This window comes from Oncorhynchus mykiss, chromosome 28, assembly GCF_057628025.1.
Source record: "Oncorhynchus mykiss isolate SJ-2025 chromosome 28, ASM5762802v1, whole genome shotgun sequence".
Taxonomy (NCBI): Eukaryota; Metazoa; Chordata; class Actinopteri; order Salmoniformes; family Salmonidae; genus Oncorhynchus; species Oncorhynchus mykiss.
This window is the reverse complement of record NC_143049.1, coordinates 31,569,998-31,587,123: the sequence shown is the minus strand read 5'-3', so window position 1 is coordinate 31,587,123 and position 17,126 is coordinate 31,569,998. Positions and strand designations below refer to the sequence as shown.

The window sequence follows — 17,126 nt, the reverse complement described above, 5'->3', positions numbered from 1 at the left end:
TTATGTGGTATGTACAGTTGAAGTCGGAAGTTTACAGACACCTTAACCAAATACATTTAAACTCAGTTTTTCACAATTCCTGACATTTAATCCTAGTAAAAATGCCTGTCTTTGGTCAGTTAGGATCACCACTTTATTTTAAGAATGTGAAATGTCAGAATAATAGTAGAGTGAATTATTTATTTCAGCTTTTATTTCTTTCATCACATTCCCAGTGGGTCAGAAGTTTATATACACCTAATTAGTATTTGGTAGCATTGCCTTTAAATTGTTTAACATGGGTCAAACGTTTCAGGTAGCCTTCCACAAGCTTCCCACAATAAGGTGGGTGAATTTTGGCCCATTCCTCCTGACAGAGCTGATGTAACGGAGTCAGGTTTGTAGGCATCCTTGCTCACACACACACACGTTTTCAGTTCTACCCACACATTTTCTATGGGATTGAGGTCAGGCCTTTGTGATGGCCACTCCAATACCTTGACGTGTCCACTTGGAAGACCCATTTGCGACCAAACTTTAACTTCCTGACTGATGTTTTGAGATGTTGCTTCAATATATCCACAGAATTTCCCTTCATCATGTTATCTGTTTTGTGAAGTGCACCAGTCCCTCCTGCAGCAAAGTACCCCCACTACATGATGCTGCCACCTCAGTGCTTCACAGTTGGGATGGTGTCCTTCGGCTTGCAAGCCTCCCCCTTTTTCCTCCAAAGATAACGATGGTCATTATGGCCAAACGGTTCTATTTTTGTTTCATCAGACCAGAGGACATTTCTCCAAAAAGTACGATCTTTGTCCCCATGTGCAGTTGCTAACCGTAGTCTGGCTTTTTATGGAGTTTCTGGAGCAGTGGCTTCTTCCTTGCTGAGCGGCCATTCGAGTTATGTCGATATAGGACTCGTTTTACTGTGGATATAGATACTTTTGTACCTGTTTCCTCCAGCATCTTCACAAGGGCCTTTGCTGTTGTTCTGGGACTGATGTGCACTTTTCGCACCAAAGTATGTTCATCTCTAGAAGACAACGCGTCTCCTTCCTGAGCGGTATGACGGCTGTGTGGTCCCATGGTGTTTATATTTGCGTACTATTGTTTGTACAGATGAACGTTTGGAAATTTCTCCCAAGGATGAACCAGACTTGTGGAGGTCTACCATTTATTTTCTGAGGTCTTGGCTGATTTATTTTGATTTTCCTATGATGTCAAGCAAAGAGGCACTGAGTATGGAAGTAGGCCTTGAAATACATCCACAGGTACACCTCCAATTGACTCAAATGATGTCAACTAGCCTATCAGAAGCTTCTAAAGCCATGACATAATTTTCTGGAATTTTCCAAGCTGTTTTAAAGGCACATTCAACATAGTGTATGTAAACTTCTGACCCACTGGAATTGTGATACAGTGAATTATAAGTGAAATAATCTGTCTGTAAACAATTGTTGGAAAATGTACTTGTGTCATGCACAAAGTAGATGTCCTAACCGACTTGACAAAACTATAGTTTGTGGTTGAAAATGTTATTTTAATGACTCCAACCTAAGTGTATGTAAACTTCCGACTTCAACTGTATACAGTAAATGACATAGTAAAATGGTAATTATAGTATTTTGTGTTATTGGTAATCATTAAAACATACCCAGTTCTTGCCACTTGGTGCCAGTGAATTAATAAATTATGTAGTTCCATCCTTGAGCTGTTCTTGTTTATTAATGTTCTGTATTATGTCATGTTTCATGTTTTCTGTGGACCCCAGGAAGAGTAGCTGCTGCTTCAGTAACAGCTAATGGAGATCCTAATAAAATACCAAATACTAACCGACTTCAATTCATTACCTGAATGTTATATTTATTAATGTGAAACTTTTCTACACGTTGTCTGTGGCAATGCCCTTCACAAAGAAAGCTGACCAGAGTACTGCGACTTACATTCCTTGTTGGGCTGCCTGGCAGTGGGTTTTCCAGAATCTTGTAATGGGTAACTCTTGTGGACGTAGGACGTTAAGCTAACTCTGGTCAATCAGTAACTTTACAGTTAGTGGCGGGGGTAAGCCAGACATGTGCATGTCCACAAGTAAGAGCTATGGCAATTTATTATACCTTTATTTCAACAAGGAACACAGGTACAATGATTAACGGCAATACTTTGCCGGTGTGCATGGTTTATAATTAACTTAGTTGGACTGCACATAATCACTGATCTACAAATCACCTTGCATCCCAAATAATTACTGAAGTGATAAAGATCAGCAATTCTGATCAAACACACTGGGTACCACAGAGAGTTAAAAGCAGGAATGTTCATGACCGTTCCCTTAGACAACACTGTCATCTAGTGGATAAATTTGGTTATATCAAGTTGCGAGGCCATATTTCACAGCTTGACAGGTAGCAGTATTCGGAGGGAGAAATTTATTTCACTAAAATAGTGTGAGAGACTCGGTACAGGAGAGGACTTGAACTATCCTCTGTTGTGGTGCTCAGCAGAGGAATTATGTAACGGTTTGTTACTCTGTATTTTGCAATTAAAAACTCTGGCTTCTGTCCAAGTCATCCCAGAGGGAAAACAGTCATTGAGAAATAACTGGAGAAGGTGCTAGCTACAGTCATTCTAACCCTTTTCATTTTCAGATCTTACAGAAGTGTATTGTTTGTTGAACAGGAATCCTCCACTTTCTTCAAGGCTTAATTCTAGGATTAACATCCACATATGTATACGTATGGCTCTGCTATTATCTACAGTGCCTTCAGAAAGTATTCACACCCTTCAACTTTACTCATTTTGTTGGGTTATAAACTGGGATTAAAATGGATTTGATTGTCATTTTTTGTCAACGATTGACAAAATACTCTAATGTCGAAGTGGAAGAAATTTTTTTATATTTGTAAAAAAAAATGTTATGAGAATTAAAACACTATCTCTTGATTAGATAAGTATTCATCCCGAGTCAATACATGTTAGAATCACCTTTGGCAGTGATTACAGCTGTTTCTCCTTCTGCGTCTCTAAGAGCTTTCCCCACCTGGATTGTGCAACATTCAAGCTCTGTCAAATTGGTTGCTGACCATTACCAGACAACCAGTTTCAGGTTTTCAAGCAGATTTAAGTCAAAAGTAACTCAACCACTCAGGAAAATCACTGTGTTCTTGGTAAGCAACTCCAGTGTAGATTTGGCCTTGTGTTTTAGGTTATTGTTCTGCTAAAAGGTGAAATCATCTCCCAGTGTCTGGTGCAAAGCAGACTGAAGCAGATTTTCCTCTAGGATTTTGCCTGTGCTTAGCTCCATTTCTTTTATTTTTTTATCCTGAAAAACTCCCCAGTCCTTAATGATTACAAGCATACCCATAACATGATGCAGGCACCAGTATGCTTGAAAAAATAGAGAGTAGTACTCAGTAATGTGTTATATTGGATTTGCTCCAAATTGAACACTTTGTATTCGGAGCAAAAAGTGAATTGCCATTTTTTCCCCTGGTATTACTTCAGTGCCTTGTTGCAAACAGGATGCATGTTTTGGAATAAAAATACAAAAAACGGCAACTGCGTTAGAAAGGACGCCTGTATCTTCGTAGATACTGGGTCTATTGATACATCAGCCAAAGTGTAATAACTTCACCATGCTCAAAGGGATATTCAATGGCTGCTTTTTATATTTTTATTTACACATCTACCAATAGGTGCCCTTCTTTCCGACGCATTGGAAAACCTCCCTGGTCTTTGTGGTTGAATCTATGTTGGAAATTCACTGCTCGACTGCGGGACCTTACAGATATTATATGTGTAGGGTACAGAGATGAGGTAGTCATTCAAAAAGCATGTTAAACACTATTGCACACAGTGAGTTAATGCAACTTATGTGAATTGCTAAGCACATGTTTACTCCTGAGCTTAGTTAGGGTTGCCATAACAAAAGGGTTATATACTTAGACGCAACACATTTTTCAGCTTTTGATTTTTAATTAATTTGTAAACATTTCTAAAAAAACATAATTCCACTTTAACATTAAGGGAGAAATGAAATTGTGTGTAAGCCAGTGACCAAAAAAAAAACTCTAATCAATTTTATATTCAGGCTGTAACAAAACATGTAAAAATGCAAGTGGTGTGAATACTTTCTGAAAGCACTGGATCCTATCAGCCTTCTTCCTTCAATACTCTTAGTTCTAGAATCTTTGAAGAGTTTGAGTTACAACATTATCCTATCCCACTCAGTATGGTCAGTATGGTGCTAGTATGTGTGTATGTGTGGAACTAAGATCATGTAGTGTTGATAAGCTTGTGTAGTGATATGGTTTCAGTTGTACTTCATTGCAGTACTGACCTCAGTCAAAGCGTTGGCTTCACAGCGAGCACACATCCAATCGTCTGACACTTGGTCAACAGACACTCCATAGCAACCTGAGGGACACACGGAAAACAAGGCCACGGAAAACATTAAAGACATTTTCTATTGACAGAGGTGACAAAGGCACTTAGCATTTATGTGCCATGCAAATCAATTGATTAAAGTGCACGTCATTGCAGTAAATCATTGTTAATAAATGAGAATGGACATTCTGGATTGATTACTGAACTCTGACATGAACTGGTATTCCTTGAGAGCATATCATTGATTACATTAAACACATTAAACACAGGGGTGTCAAACTCATTTTGCCCCGCGGGCCACATTCAGTCTTCACCGGAATTAAAATTGATTACATTTCCTCGCCATCATCATTTTCAAAGAATAGTCCTCTATCAAACGCTTTGGAATTTCCAATGCTCCCAGACTGTCTAGCTTTAGTTTTTATGACTGTTAGCAAGAGGGACAGAGTCAAGAGACTAAATGTAATAATAAACATTATTTGGGGGGGTGCTTATATTTGTTCTGTTACACAGGTCCATTATTTCTACACTAGTTTCAATTTGTTGTTAGTCATTTCAATGACGACTGAGAAAATCATTCTAAAATAAATTAAATGCTCTAAACATTGGTGTTAGACTGTTGATGTGAATTAAATGGAATTCAGCAAGAGCATATTAGTGATTATCAATGGAAAAGTGCTACCTAACAACGGGTGTGAATGAACTAATATTAATTGAAATGTGAAGTACTACAGTCAATTAGAATTGAAACACATGGAACAGGCTTCAGACTTGGGGATTGTGAATGAGACTGTAGCTACTGACTGGCGTGGACGCGGACGCAGCACTGGGAACAGCTGACCAGCAGGCTGGTGCCGTCCTCCTCCAGGTGAGGGGTGTAGAGTTGGCCCTCGCCGCTGCTGCTGCTGCTGTTGGTCTTGTCACTGGTGGTGCTGAAACACATCTCCGGGATCAGGGGCTTGGACCTCTGTCTGCCCCCGCGCCGGCCTTTTACAGTGTAGCTGGGATTGCTGCTCGACTGCGACTGGAGAGGGATGTGTATTATTAAAGGTCTAATTGTCATTTCTACGACTACTATTGTGCACAGCTGGCTTGGTGGCTGAATTGCTTTTCTGTTGCCTAAATGTCTTTATAAAGGTACATAAAAACAAATTGATAATTCAAACTTTAATTATTTTATTTTTTTCTAAAATAAAACTCATTAACAGCTGGATTGAGGGCCCATTAACAACAGCTACAGTATAATGCAAAGACCAAGGACCTCTCCACTCTACCTGGTCGTATGTGTGGAAGAGCAGGCAGATGGAGCAGTAGGGGGCCTGCAGGCCCATGCGCTGGTTGTACGATCTCTCCGCCTGGGGGTTGTAAGGTCGGCTCTGCCACAGCTGGGCCAGGGGCTTGGCCCACTCCTCCCTCTCCTCTGGTTCATCCTTCATATCAACATACAGCTCATCTACAAGATAGAGGTGGGAAAGAGTAACAGAGGAGGTTAAGAGAGAGGAGAAAGAGAGACTAGGGCCCTGTTCTATCACTGTGATTATGTACTTGTGTTAAAAAGGTTGCTTGTTATAGAAGTCTATGATGGGATACTGTTCTAACGCACCAGAAGCAGGTGCTCACCATCATCACTGTGGCTTTCACTGGAGCTGAGGAGTGGGTGCTGTTTGGGCAGCCGACGGAGGAGAGGATATTGTTTGCTCTTCACGCTCTTGCAGCCCATCTGCTTACTTGGACTTAAGTTAGTCAGTTTACTTGGATGTAAAATCATCGGCTTACTTAAGTTTAAGTTTGTCTGCTTGATTAACGTTAACTCCGCCTGCACTGGGGAAAGACATTGCTGTGGAAAGAGACAGGAAGAAGATGAGTGACCATCAGCTGGTTCATGTGTTTCCACATCTAATGCCATTTTCTATTGTATGGCAAGTGTGAAAACATCAATGTCACATTTTAATCTTTAAAATATTTGCCTCTAATATCAGTCTCTACTATCATCACATACCCATAACCAAAAATGAATAACTTCTAGAGATAGAATCATGAAAGAGGGTAAACTAACCTTCCACCTGTCCCTCTTGACCTCAGCCCTCTTGGTTGGCCTGGTATGTGCGTGGGTTTGGACAGGCTCCGGGCTGCTAGGGGCCTTAGCTTCGGACTTCTCCTCCCGAGCCTGGGCCTCGCCTGGCTGCTGCCACTTTCTGAGGCCTTGGGTCTGGGCCTTTGTTTCAACCTGTTCTCCCTTTCTGGGACTCTGTGCTTCGGCCTGGATATGCTCATCTTTGGTGAATGGGACCTGGGACTCCTGCTGCCCGGCTTTGACTTGGGACTGGAGCTGGGCCTTGAGTTGAAGGTGGGGTTGGAGGTGCCGTGGCAGGTGCTCCCTGGCATAACTGTGCACGTGGAGCTGAGTGTGGTGAATCGGCTGCTGGTTCTCACGGGCGTAGCTGTGGACCTGCATGGTCTCCTTGGGGCTCTGGGTCTTGTGGAAGAGGAGGCTGGCCACCCCCAGCTTTCGGACAGGCTGAGCGGAAGGACCGGTCCTGGCCGGGGGAGCCACTACTGGGAGGTGGCCGTTTCTGTGCGACTGGGGTTGAGCCAAAATGGTCGCTGCGTGATTGCTGGTGGAGGGGATGGTGACTTTTTGTGGAGCCGGGCTTGTGCTGCTGTTGCCCTTCTTAGGGTCCGTCTTTAAATTAGGCAATTCCCTCGAGGTGAGCTCCACTGGTGTGACTGAAATACAAACATGTGTATCAGGAGAAGCAACAGAGATAGCATTTCCAAATATCCACTGAGTCCCATAGTGGATGAGTGACGCAGATCGATTATCATGACGACTTCCACTGCTCTGTCACTACATACTTCAGTCTGAGACTGTCATCGTTGAATTCGTTTGTGGCGATGAGGGCTATTGTACAAAAAGTCATCAGCGATTGGATAGTCTAACCAATCAGAGTATCAAAGCCAATGACAAATTTTAAAACTACCAATTTAAAAATATATATATATATATATATATATATATATATATATTATACCTTTATTTTACTAGGCAAGTCAGTTAAGAACAAATTCTTATTTTCAACGACGGCCTAGGAACAGTGGCTTAACTGCCTTGTTCAGAGGCAGAACGACAGATCTATACCTTGTCAGCTCGGGGATTAGATCGTGCAACCTTTCAGTTACTAGTCCAACGCTCTAACCGCTAGGCTTTAACCACGTGTGTTCTGGCCCAACCAATCGGTTTATGGACTAATCAGAGAGCCTTGAATGTGTTCGAAGATGCAAAGTCAATGTGGAGGAGTAACTAACCAGTGGAGACTGGGAGGAGCTATGGGGGGGTCTCATTGTAATGGCTGGAATGGAATAAATGGAACGGTATCAAAAATATGTAAACCACATGGTCGACTCCATTCCATGTTTTTCCATTCCAGCCATTTCAATGAGATGGTCCTCCTATAGCTCCTCCCACCAGCCTCCACTGAAACTAACATCCGGGGACATGACAGTGTTTGCTTGGAGCAAGGAGTCTGGGCAGCCAGGCAGAAGATCGATACCCATTTACTACAATACTACACAAGTTGTTTGTAGTTTACTGAGTTGTTAGCAGCTAGTAACATAAGCATTTCACTGCAACCACTTCAACACCTACTTACCTGTGTACGCAACCAATAAACTGATTTGACAAGTGGCCTGTATTCAAACCCTTTGGTGGCTGTGGCGGGACACAGGAGCTTATTAAAGCTGGAATCCACCATGGCAGTTTGCGATATCACAACAAAGAAATAACTTCAAAACAAAGAACACTTTCTCCCCGGCAGACATCATTACACGTGTGACAGACGCTCCTCTCTTTCCTTTCATAAACAAAACAAAAACAATAAATGTTTCCCTTATGCAGATTCCAGGTTTAAATCCAGTCACAAGTGTCAGTCTGATATTTTGTGTTACCCCCTAATTTTACAAATGTATCATACATCCTCTGTGCTGATTTTGTGTGTAATTTTCTAGGTTTTAAAGTGTACCTGTATCTGTGCAGTCCTCTGCTCCCGTGCCCAGAGCGGTGAGGCCTAGTCTGGCCTTCTTGTCATACTCCTCTTCTTCATCTTTAGGGACAACCTTGTCAGGTACATCCAGACACACCCAGTGCCTCTTGGTCCCTAACCTCGGTGTTGGGCTGGTGAGCCATAAAACATTCAAGTTGAATCATTTTTATGTCAAGCATTTTTTTTTAAATGTTCCATCCATATACTGTTAAATCTGCTCTTTAGCACCCTCTACCAACATAAAAATGAACCTCTTCTGACCTCTTTTTCTCCACCTCTGGTTCCTGGGAAATGCAGTCTTTCCCCTGCTCCTCCCCCAGGAACTCCTTGGCCTCAGGGGTGGGCCGTGAGTGGTCGATGGGGCCCGTGTCTCGTCCCGCGAGCCACTGCTCGTAGCGTTCTGGCTGGTACTTCTTCACGAACAGATCCATGGAGATCTTCACCATGTCCTTCCTGCACGTACACTGGAGGTAAGAGGTAGGGAGAATAAGTTCTAGGGATGTACTAATGCTCCCAGAGGTAAATAAACCAAGGTCAGTCTAATAGAGAGTCATACGAGATTGTTATTAATACTAAGTATAGTCTTTTCCCACTTGCCCTCTTTCTGCAGACTAACCGACACCCCATTAACTGGTCAACAATGGTTATATTTTTCGCCAAACAGTAAAAGTACGTGACCAACAGAAAATATTACACATGCATACAAGGAAGACATTTTTCAATAAGATCTTGAAATGGACACATGCAACAATAGCAAGCCCATAATGTTACAGTCAAAGGGCTAATAGCCTTTATATTGAACATGCAAATGCTGTAATGAAGCAGCTAATAAAACATTTGCTAAAATGAAGTCTTCGGGAAAACACCTAATGGGGTCTGTTCCATATGTGACTGAGATGAAAATCTATGTTAGAAAGCGGGGGAATCTAAAAGCAACAACTAGAATGGGTTACCAATATGACTATGGCTTCTGGACAACGAAATAATGTAGATATGAAAACCAATAGAACAGGAAAGAAACAATGGTTATTGGCATGAGGAAGTCTGTATCAAATAATTGCCTCTACGTTTCTATGGTTGGATTTGGCTAGGCTACTTTGGAGCAAGGTAAGACATTTGAGATTCTTCAAATAGCCACCCTTTGCCTTGACAGCTTTGCACACTCTCAACCAGCTTCATGAGGTAGTCACCTGGAATGCATTTCAATTAACAGGTGTTCATTAACAGGTGTTACATTTGTGGAATTTCTTTCCTTCTTAATGTTTTTGAGCCAATTAGTTGCGTTGTGACAAGGTTGGGGGATATACAGAAGATAGCCCTATTTGGTAAAAGACCAAGTCCATATTATGGTTAGAACAGCTCAAATAAGCAAAGAGAAACAACAGTCCATCATTACTTTAAGACATGAAGGTCAGTCAATATGGAACATTTCAAGAACATTGAAAGTTTCTTCAGGTGCAGTCACAAAAACCATCAAGCGCTTTGATGAAACTGGCTCTCGTGAGGACCGCCACAGGAAAGGAAGACCCAGAGTTACCTCTGCTGCAGAGGATAAGTTCATTAGAGTTAACCAGCCTCAGAAATTGCAGCCCAAATAAATGCTTCAGAGTTCAAGTAACAGACACATCTCAACATCAACTGTTCAGAGGAGACTGTGTGAATCAGGCCTTCATGGTCGAATTCCTCCAAAGAAACCACTGCTAAAGGAAACCAATTGAACATTAGACCGACAGAAATTTCTCCTTTGGTCTGGAGTCCAAAATTTAGATTTTTGGTTCCAACCGCCGTGTCTGGGTGAACGGATGATCTCTGCATGTGTCGTTCCCACACATGGGGGTGCTTTGCTGGTGACACTGTCTGATTTATTTACAATTCAAGGCACACTTAACCAGCATGGCGACCAAAGCATTCTGCAGCGATACGCCATCCCATCTGGTTTGCGCTTAGTGGGACTATCATTTATTTTTCAACAGGAGAATGACCCAACACACCTCAAGGCTGTGTAAGGGCGATTTTACCAAGAAGGAGAGTGCTGCATCAGATGACCTGGCCTCCACAATCACCGGACCTAAACCAAATTGAGATGGGTTGGAACGCAGAGAGAAGTAAAAGCAGCCAACAAGTGCTTAGCATTACATTCATCAAGGCAAAGGGTGGATAAAGAAGAATCAAATATAAATAGATTTAGATTTGTTTAACACTTTTTTGGTTACTACATGATTCCATGTGTGTTATTTCATAGTTTTGATGTCTTCACTATTATTCTACAATGTAGAAAATAGTAAAAATAAAGAAAAACCCTTGAATGAGTAGGTGTTCTAAAACTTTTGACCGGTAGTGTAGCTCTTTTTAATTGTGTTCATCAGAACAGTTTTTAACATGTGATTGCATTTAAAAATTGATATTTGTGGCGGAATGACTGGCCTTATAAAAGCCCGTTTGACTCCAGTAGCAGCTTTTCAGGAGCTGCTCTCATTCTGTCTGACAGGTGACAGGATATTCCTATTCTCAAACTAGGCTCTGTATGCTGTGCGTGTGATAAGATACCTGGCGACTAATGAAAAATACACACTCGCCAATTTAATTCAACAAAATTATGCAAATTAACCTATAGACCAATAAATATATATATATATTTTTTTTTTGTTGAATTTTTACCCCTTTTTTCTCCCCAATTTCGTGGTATCCAATTGTTGTAGTAGCTCCTATCTTGTCTCATCGCTACAACTCCCGTACGGGCTCGGGAGAGACAAAGGTTGAAAGTCATGCGTCCTCCGATACACAACCCAACCAGCCGCACTGCTTCTTAACACAGCGTGCATCCAACCCAGAAGCCAGCCGCACCAATGTGTCGGAGGCTACACCGTGCACCTGGCAACCTTGGTTAGCGCACACTGCGCCCGGACCGCCACAGGAGTCGCTGGTGCGCGATGAGACAAGGACATCCCTACCGACCAAGCCCTCCCTAACCCGGACGACCGGCCGCGACCGGGAGGTCCGTGGGGCGACGCACAATTGGCCTAGCCCCACGGACCTCCCGGTCGCGGCCGGTTACGACAGAGCCTGGGCGCGAACCCAGGGACTCTGATGGCATAGCTGGCGCTGCAGTACAGCGCCCTTAACTACTGCGCCACCCGGGAGGCCCAATAAATATATTTGACTGTCATGCTTTCGGCAGCTAACCGATTAACATCCCTAATGTACATGGTTTAAACGAGGAGCACTTAAAGAAAATGTAACTCTTCCTTACCAGCATGGCTTGCTTTCCATACTCAATCCACCTTTCGGTGGCAAAGTTGGTGGACTCGGCACAGTTGAAGCCATGGTTGAATCCGGCGTGGTAGCTATAGGGAAATGTCACCATGAACTCACCGGGCTCCTGAGTGATCTGAAACACAGACAGGAAAAAACTATCACATACTGTACAAGGCTTTATATAAAAGTGATCAACATAAATTGATAAAATCCCACGTGGTCTTAGGTTAGTATACAATAAATGCAGCTAAAAAAAAAGTAGAAAATCATTACTATTCATGAGGGCTTACCTTCTCAAATGGAATGCCATATTTCCTTAATATGGAGGGCGAGATGAGGGTCATCTTGTGCCTCAGGAAGGCTTCGCAATTTTGGTGGCTACCAGGAAAAAACCCTGAAAGGAAACAGTGTGTCGGATTAAAACTAGTTAAAAAGCAGTTGTTTTCTAATTAGGTAAAACATGTGTCACACACATGATCATCCCTCTCACCTTGAGCCAAACGCTCCATTTTTTTCCCCTGCTCTGGAGGAACACAGTACCTGTGGGGGTATCAGAACATGAATCAGTTATCTTCTGTTATAACACTGACGTTCAAATTGTTGCCATTTCTATCACTTGGCGAGTGTTGTTTTCAATCGTGACAACGAGTCCTCAAACTACACTTACATAACCATCATCAGCATGTTGATGCTTAAAAACGTGACTCTTATACACACACACAACTACCAATACATCTACTACCGGTATGTGAGTAATAGTGTAGCTACTTACCAGGACTTGGACGCTCCAAAGTGGAGGTAGTTGATACTGTAGAGATCCATGTCTTCAGTGTGCCAGGCGAAGGTGGTCTTCCACATGCCAAAGTACAGGTAGGGCGTGTTCACCCCCTGGATGGTGATGCCATTCACATGCTCCACCGTGTCCAGGATGGTGTTCAGTTTGCCGATGTTCCAATCAGTCACATCCTGGAGAGAACGACAGAAAAATGTAACTATTGTTGCTGGATATCATCATCTTCTTCAGCGCTGTAGTGAAACAAAACCACTGCAGCCTTCTAGATTGGTTGTGAACTTAAATTGTGGGTGTAACACATGATTCTGAGAGAAACACGTACAAGTAGTTTACAAAACCTTTGTCTACACAACCACAAAATACATCACTCACCAGCCAGCATTCTTATAACCAGGAACAATAACAACATGTTAACATTGTAAACACCATAGAATAGTAAAACCACCTCTGGGGGGGATTCGTAATGACTCACAGGGTCGTAAAGTGTTCCGTTCACATCTGCACCGTAGATGGGCGAGTTAAAGGTCACGCTCTTCCAGTACTTCCTCTCCAGCTCCTCAATGTCGGCGTAACGAGGACTGCAGAACCTATGATGGGGGGGTCAATCAGTACGGCTGATTAGAAACTATACATTTTGCAAATCAGTGCCTGTGAGCCAGAGCCTTTCAAAATCCCAAGAGATCTTGAGAAACACATGAATTACTAACAACGTGAATCATACAAACCCTCTGTTTTAAATCATGTTATTAACTTTGTTCGCTGTATCATTTCCTTAGACAAAAAGCATGTACACAGAGTGACTTTTCCCAATCACAGACCATATCAACAACTTCTTCATACAAGAGGAAACAAACAGTATAGCTCATTCATAGATAGACTGTGTGTAATATGTTATGAAACTTTGTTATAGCTGTTCCAGTTCTGGTGCAGTCAGACTCACTTGTCACTGTTGGCCGTCTTACGGAACTCTCGGACGGTCATGGGCTTCTTCTGGATGTTGGACTGGGTAAACAGGCCTGACTGGCCCGTCACTACCTGCTGGATGGGAGCTGGGATCACCAGGTCATCTATATCGTCATAGGACTTCCTGGGCCTCCAATCCTTTGGTGGCACGACCTGTAAAAACAGTCCGTTTTAGTATCAGTTACAGTAAAGTATTTCACTCGCAAAAACTTGTGTCATTTATATTTAAAACAAATATTCACAATGTGTGTATTTCTGTGCATAGCTGTTTTGCCTAACTGGAGACCTGGTAATACAAATCAGAAAATAATCTTCACAAGGCAGAAGGGTTTGTGTCAGTGCTCACTTTAGCCAAGCCGGCTTGATGTGCTCCCTGGTACTCCATGTAGGCAATGTAGCGGCTGAAGTTCTGGAACTCCTCAGCAGTGGGGTGAAAGGTCATGATCCCCTTGGAGCCAGGAGTCTGGGACCCCGAATCAGACGACATACTAAATAGCAAGCCCTGCAGATCTGAATTAAAACAGGTTTCAACATCATAATAATTGTGACATTGTAACAACAGACGTGTGATGGGATGTGTTAGGAAGCGAATACAAACGGACATCTGTGCAAAGGGGGGGAGGGTTGCTCAGTCATGTTGGTTCATGACTGGACAGCGTGACAGGTTTGTTTGGACACACCCAGTGACACCACCGTTAGACTACTGCGTGTTTACAAACTGTTGGTCGATTGTAAATAAGATAAGAGTAGCTTTGTAAACATGAGGATGAAGCAGTTCGGTCGAAGATGACTTTTTGCTGTGAACGTGAATGTATGATAAAAATAACTAGCTAGGTATTTAGTTTAATGAATGTCTGCATGATTCATGGATAGTTAGCTAGTTACATGACAGCTAACTTAGCTAGCAAGCCATCTTATTATTGCTACTAGCTAGCCATCGTCAACGACGTATTCGTGATAAACAATCTAAATATGGTGTCAAATTACATCTTTAAAACAAGATAACTTACCAACACTGATAAATCTTGCGCAATTGGTGACTTGATATCGATAGCACTTAATTCCGATTTTACCCCGAAGAGGATTTGTTCTCCATTACTAATAGTACACAAGCGCACGCACAGGATCAGACGTAGCCAATCAATGAACGATTTTGACGACGTGCACTTTCTTCTTTGGAATCATGGCGTTCGCACCTTTTTTTTGTGCATGCCGCCACCTACTGTGCGGGAGTGTGTAGTCGAGCACGTGATATTTTGTATTTTGAAAATGAAAACGGGGGAAAGGGAAAAAATTGCCCCACCTCCTAACCCTACACCTATATACCACTATTTCATTAAAAAAATAGTACAAATGTATGTAAAATATATATATATATAATTATAATTAATGCTTTATACACTCAGTGTATATACAAATAAGGAATACATTATTTATTGAGTAATTAATAATTTAATAAACAGCAACCTATTCCACTAGACGTGCAATATCTAACCTAATGTAGCAGGCATACAAAGAAATACCCGAGTGGAGTTCCCACAGCCGGTTTTCAGCAGAAAAGGAAGCTGAGTTGAATAAGCTGTATCCCCTTTGTCCAAATAAATTAGAGTATACCACAAAAAAAATATACACAGTGCCTTCAGAAAGTATTTATACATCCTTGAATTATTCCACATTTTGTTGTGTTACAGCCTGAATTTAAAATGGTTTAAATATATGTTTTTCACCGATCTACACACAATACCCCATAATGACAAAGGGAAAATATGTTTTTATACATTTTTGCAAACATATTGAAAATGATATACAGAAATATCTCATTTACTTAAGAATTCACACCCCTGAGTCAATACTTTGTAGAAGCACTTACAGCTGCGAGTCTTTCTGGGTAAATCTCTAAGAGCTTTTCCACAATTGGATTTGCCCCAAACATAACACTTTGTATTCAGGACAAAAAGTTAATTGCTTTCCCCCAAACAAATTCACTATTACTTTAGTGCCTTGTTGCAAAAAGGATGCATGTTTTGTAATATTTTTTATTCTGTACAGGCCTCTTTCTTGTCACTCTGTCAATTAGGTTAGTATTTTTGAGAAACTACAATGTTGTTGATCCATCCTCAGTTTTCTCCTATCACAGCCACTGAACTCTGTAACTGTAAAGTCACCATTGGCCTCATGGTTAAATCCCTGAGCGGTTTCCTTACTCTCCGGCAATGGCGTTAGGAAGGACGCCTGTATCTTCGTAGTGACTTGGTGTATTTGATAACCAATCCAAAGTGGAATTAATAACTTTACCATGATCAAAGGGATATTCAATGTCTTCTTTTTTTATTTGTACCAATCTACCAATACAGAAGGTGGCCTTCTTAGCGAGGCACTACACTATTATTGCACACAGAGTAAGTTGATGCAACTTATTATGTGACTTGTTAAGCACATTTTTACTCCTGCATATATTTAGGCTTGCCATAACAAAGGGGATGAATACTTAATGACTCAAGACATTTCAGCTTTTCATTATTAATTCATTTTTAAACATCTCTAAAAACATCATTCCACTTTGACATTATGGGGTATTGACTGTAGGACAGTGACAAAAACATCAACATTTTATCCATTTGAAATGCTGGTGGAACACAACAAAATGTGGAAAAGGACAAGGGGTGTGAATACTTTCTGAAGGCACTGTAAGAGAGACTGGGTTAAAACTAGATTATCATTGGTTGATGCATGATCATTGACAACGATGAGACAGCCTACAGGGAGGAGGTCAGAGACCTGGCAGTGTGGTGCCAGGAAAACAAACTCTCCCTCAACGTGAGCAGAACAAAGGAGCTGAACGAGGACTACAGGAAAAGGAGGGCCGAACACGCCCCCATTTACATCGACAGGGCTGTAGTGGAGTGAGTCAAGAGCTTCAAGTTCCTTGGTGTCCACATCACCAACAAACTATGGTCCAAACACACCAAGACAGTCGTGAAGAGGGCACGACAACATATATTCCCCCTCAGGAGACTGAAAAGATGCACAGCTGCACCACCGAGAGCATCCTGACCAATTGCATCACCGCCTGGTATGGCAACTGCTCGGCATCCGACCATAAGTCGCTACAGAGGGTGGTGCGTATGGCCCAGTAAATCACTGGGGCCAAGCTTCCTGCCATCCAGGACTTCTATATTAGGCGGTGTCAGAGGAATGCCCAACAAATTGTCAAAGCCTCCAGTCACCCAAGTCATAGACTGTACTCTCTGCTACCACACGGAAAGCGGTACTGGAGCGCCAAGTCTAGGTCCAAAAGGCTCCTTAACAGCTTCTACCCCCAAGCCATAAGACTGCTGAACAATTAATCAAATGGGCACCAGATTATTTACATTATTTACATTATTATATTAGATTTGCATTATTTTACTCTGCTGCTACTCGTTGTTTATTATCTATGCATAGTCACTTTACCCCTACCTACTCATTCAATGTTTTATTTTTATTTTTTACTATTTTCTACATTGAGGAATAATAGTGAAGACATCAAAACTATGAATATAACACATATGGAATAATCTAGTAACCAAAAAAGTATTTAAACAAATCAAAATATATTTTATATTTGAGATTCTTCAAATAGCCACCATTTGCCTTAATGACAGCTTTGCACACTCTTGGCATTCTCTCAACCAGCTTCATGAGGAATGCATTTCAATTAACAGGTGTGCCTT

At 41.8% G+C, this 17,126-nt stretch overlaps 1 protein-coding gene across 2 annotated transcripts in view; it reads right to left on the bottom strand.

Annotated features, from left to right (window-relative positions):
• LOC110508930 (lysine-specific demethylase 4A) overlaps positions 1 to 14,578 on the bottom strand; it is a 29,275-nt gene extending 14,697 nt beyond the window's left edge. For both annotated transcript variants that reach the window (XM_036966158.2, XM_090225049.1), the window contains exons 1-15: positions 14,424 to 14,578; positions 13,760 to 13,923; positions 13,391 to 13,566; positions 12,923 to 13,037; positions 12,430 to 12,623; positions 12,148 to 12,197; positions 11,948 to 12,051; positions 11,653 to 11,790; positions 8,664 to 8,866; positions 8,382 to 8,533; positions 6,419 to 7,089; positions 5,983 to 6,199; positions 5,637 to 5,815; positions 5,167 to 5,386; positions 4,316 to 4,392 (exon numbers count right to left, since the gene is read on the bottom strand). In XM_036966158.2, coding sequence (XP_036822053.2) covers positions 4,316 to 4,392; positions 5,167 to 5,386; positions 5,637 to 5,815; positions 5,983 to 6,199; positions 6,419 to 7,089; positions 8,382 to 8,533; positions 8,664 to 8,866; positions 11,653 to 11,790; positions 11,948 to 12,051; positions 12,148 to 12,197; positions 12,430 to 12,623; positions 12,923 to 13,037; positions 13,391 to 13,566; positions 13,760 to 13,900 — 2,637 coding nt within the window. In that variant the 5' untranslated portion in view covers positions 13,901 to 13,923; positions 14,424 to 14,578. The remainder of the gene's footprint in view (positions 1 to 4,315; positions 4,393 to 5,166; positions 5,387 to 5,636; positions 5,816 to 5,982; positions 6,200 to 6,418; positions 7,090 to 8,381; positions 8,534 to 8,663; positions 8,867 to 11,652; positions 11,791 to 11,947; positions 12,052 to 12,147; positions 12,198 to 12,429; positions 12,624 to 12,922; positions 13,038 to 13,390; positions 13,567 to 13,759; positions 13,924 to 14,423) is intronic.
• Positions 14,579 to 17,126: the final 2,548 nt, after the last annotated feature.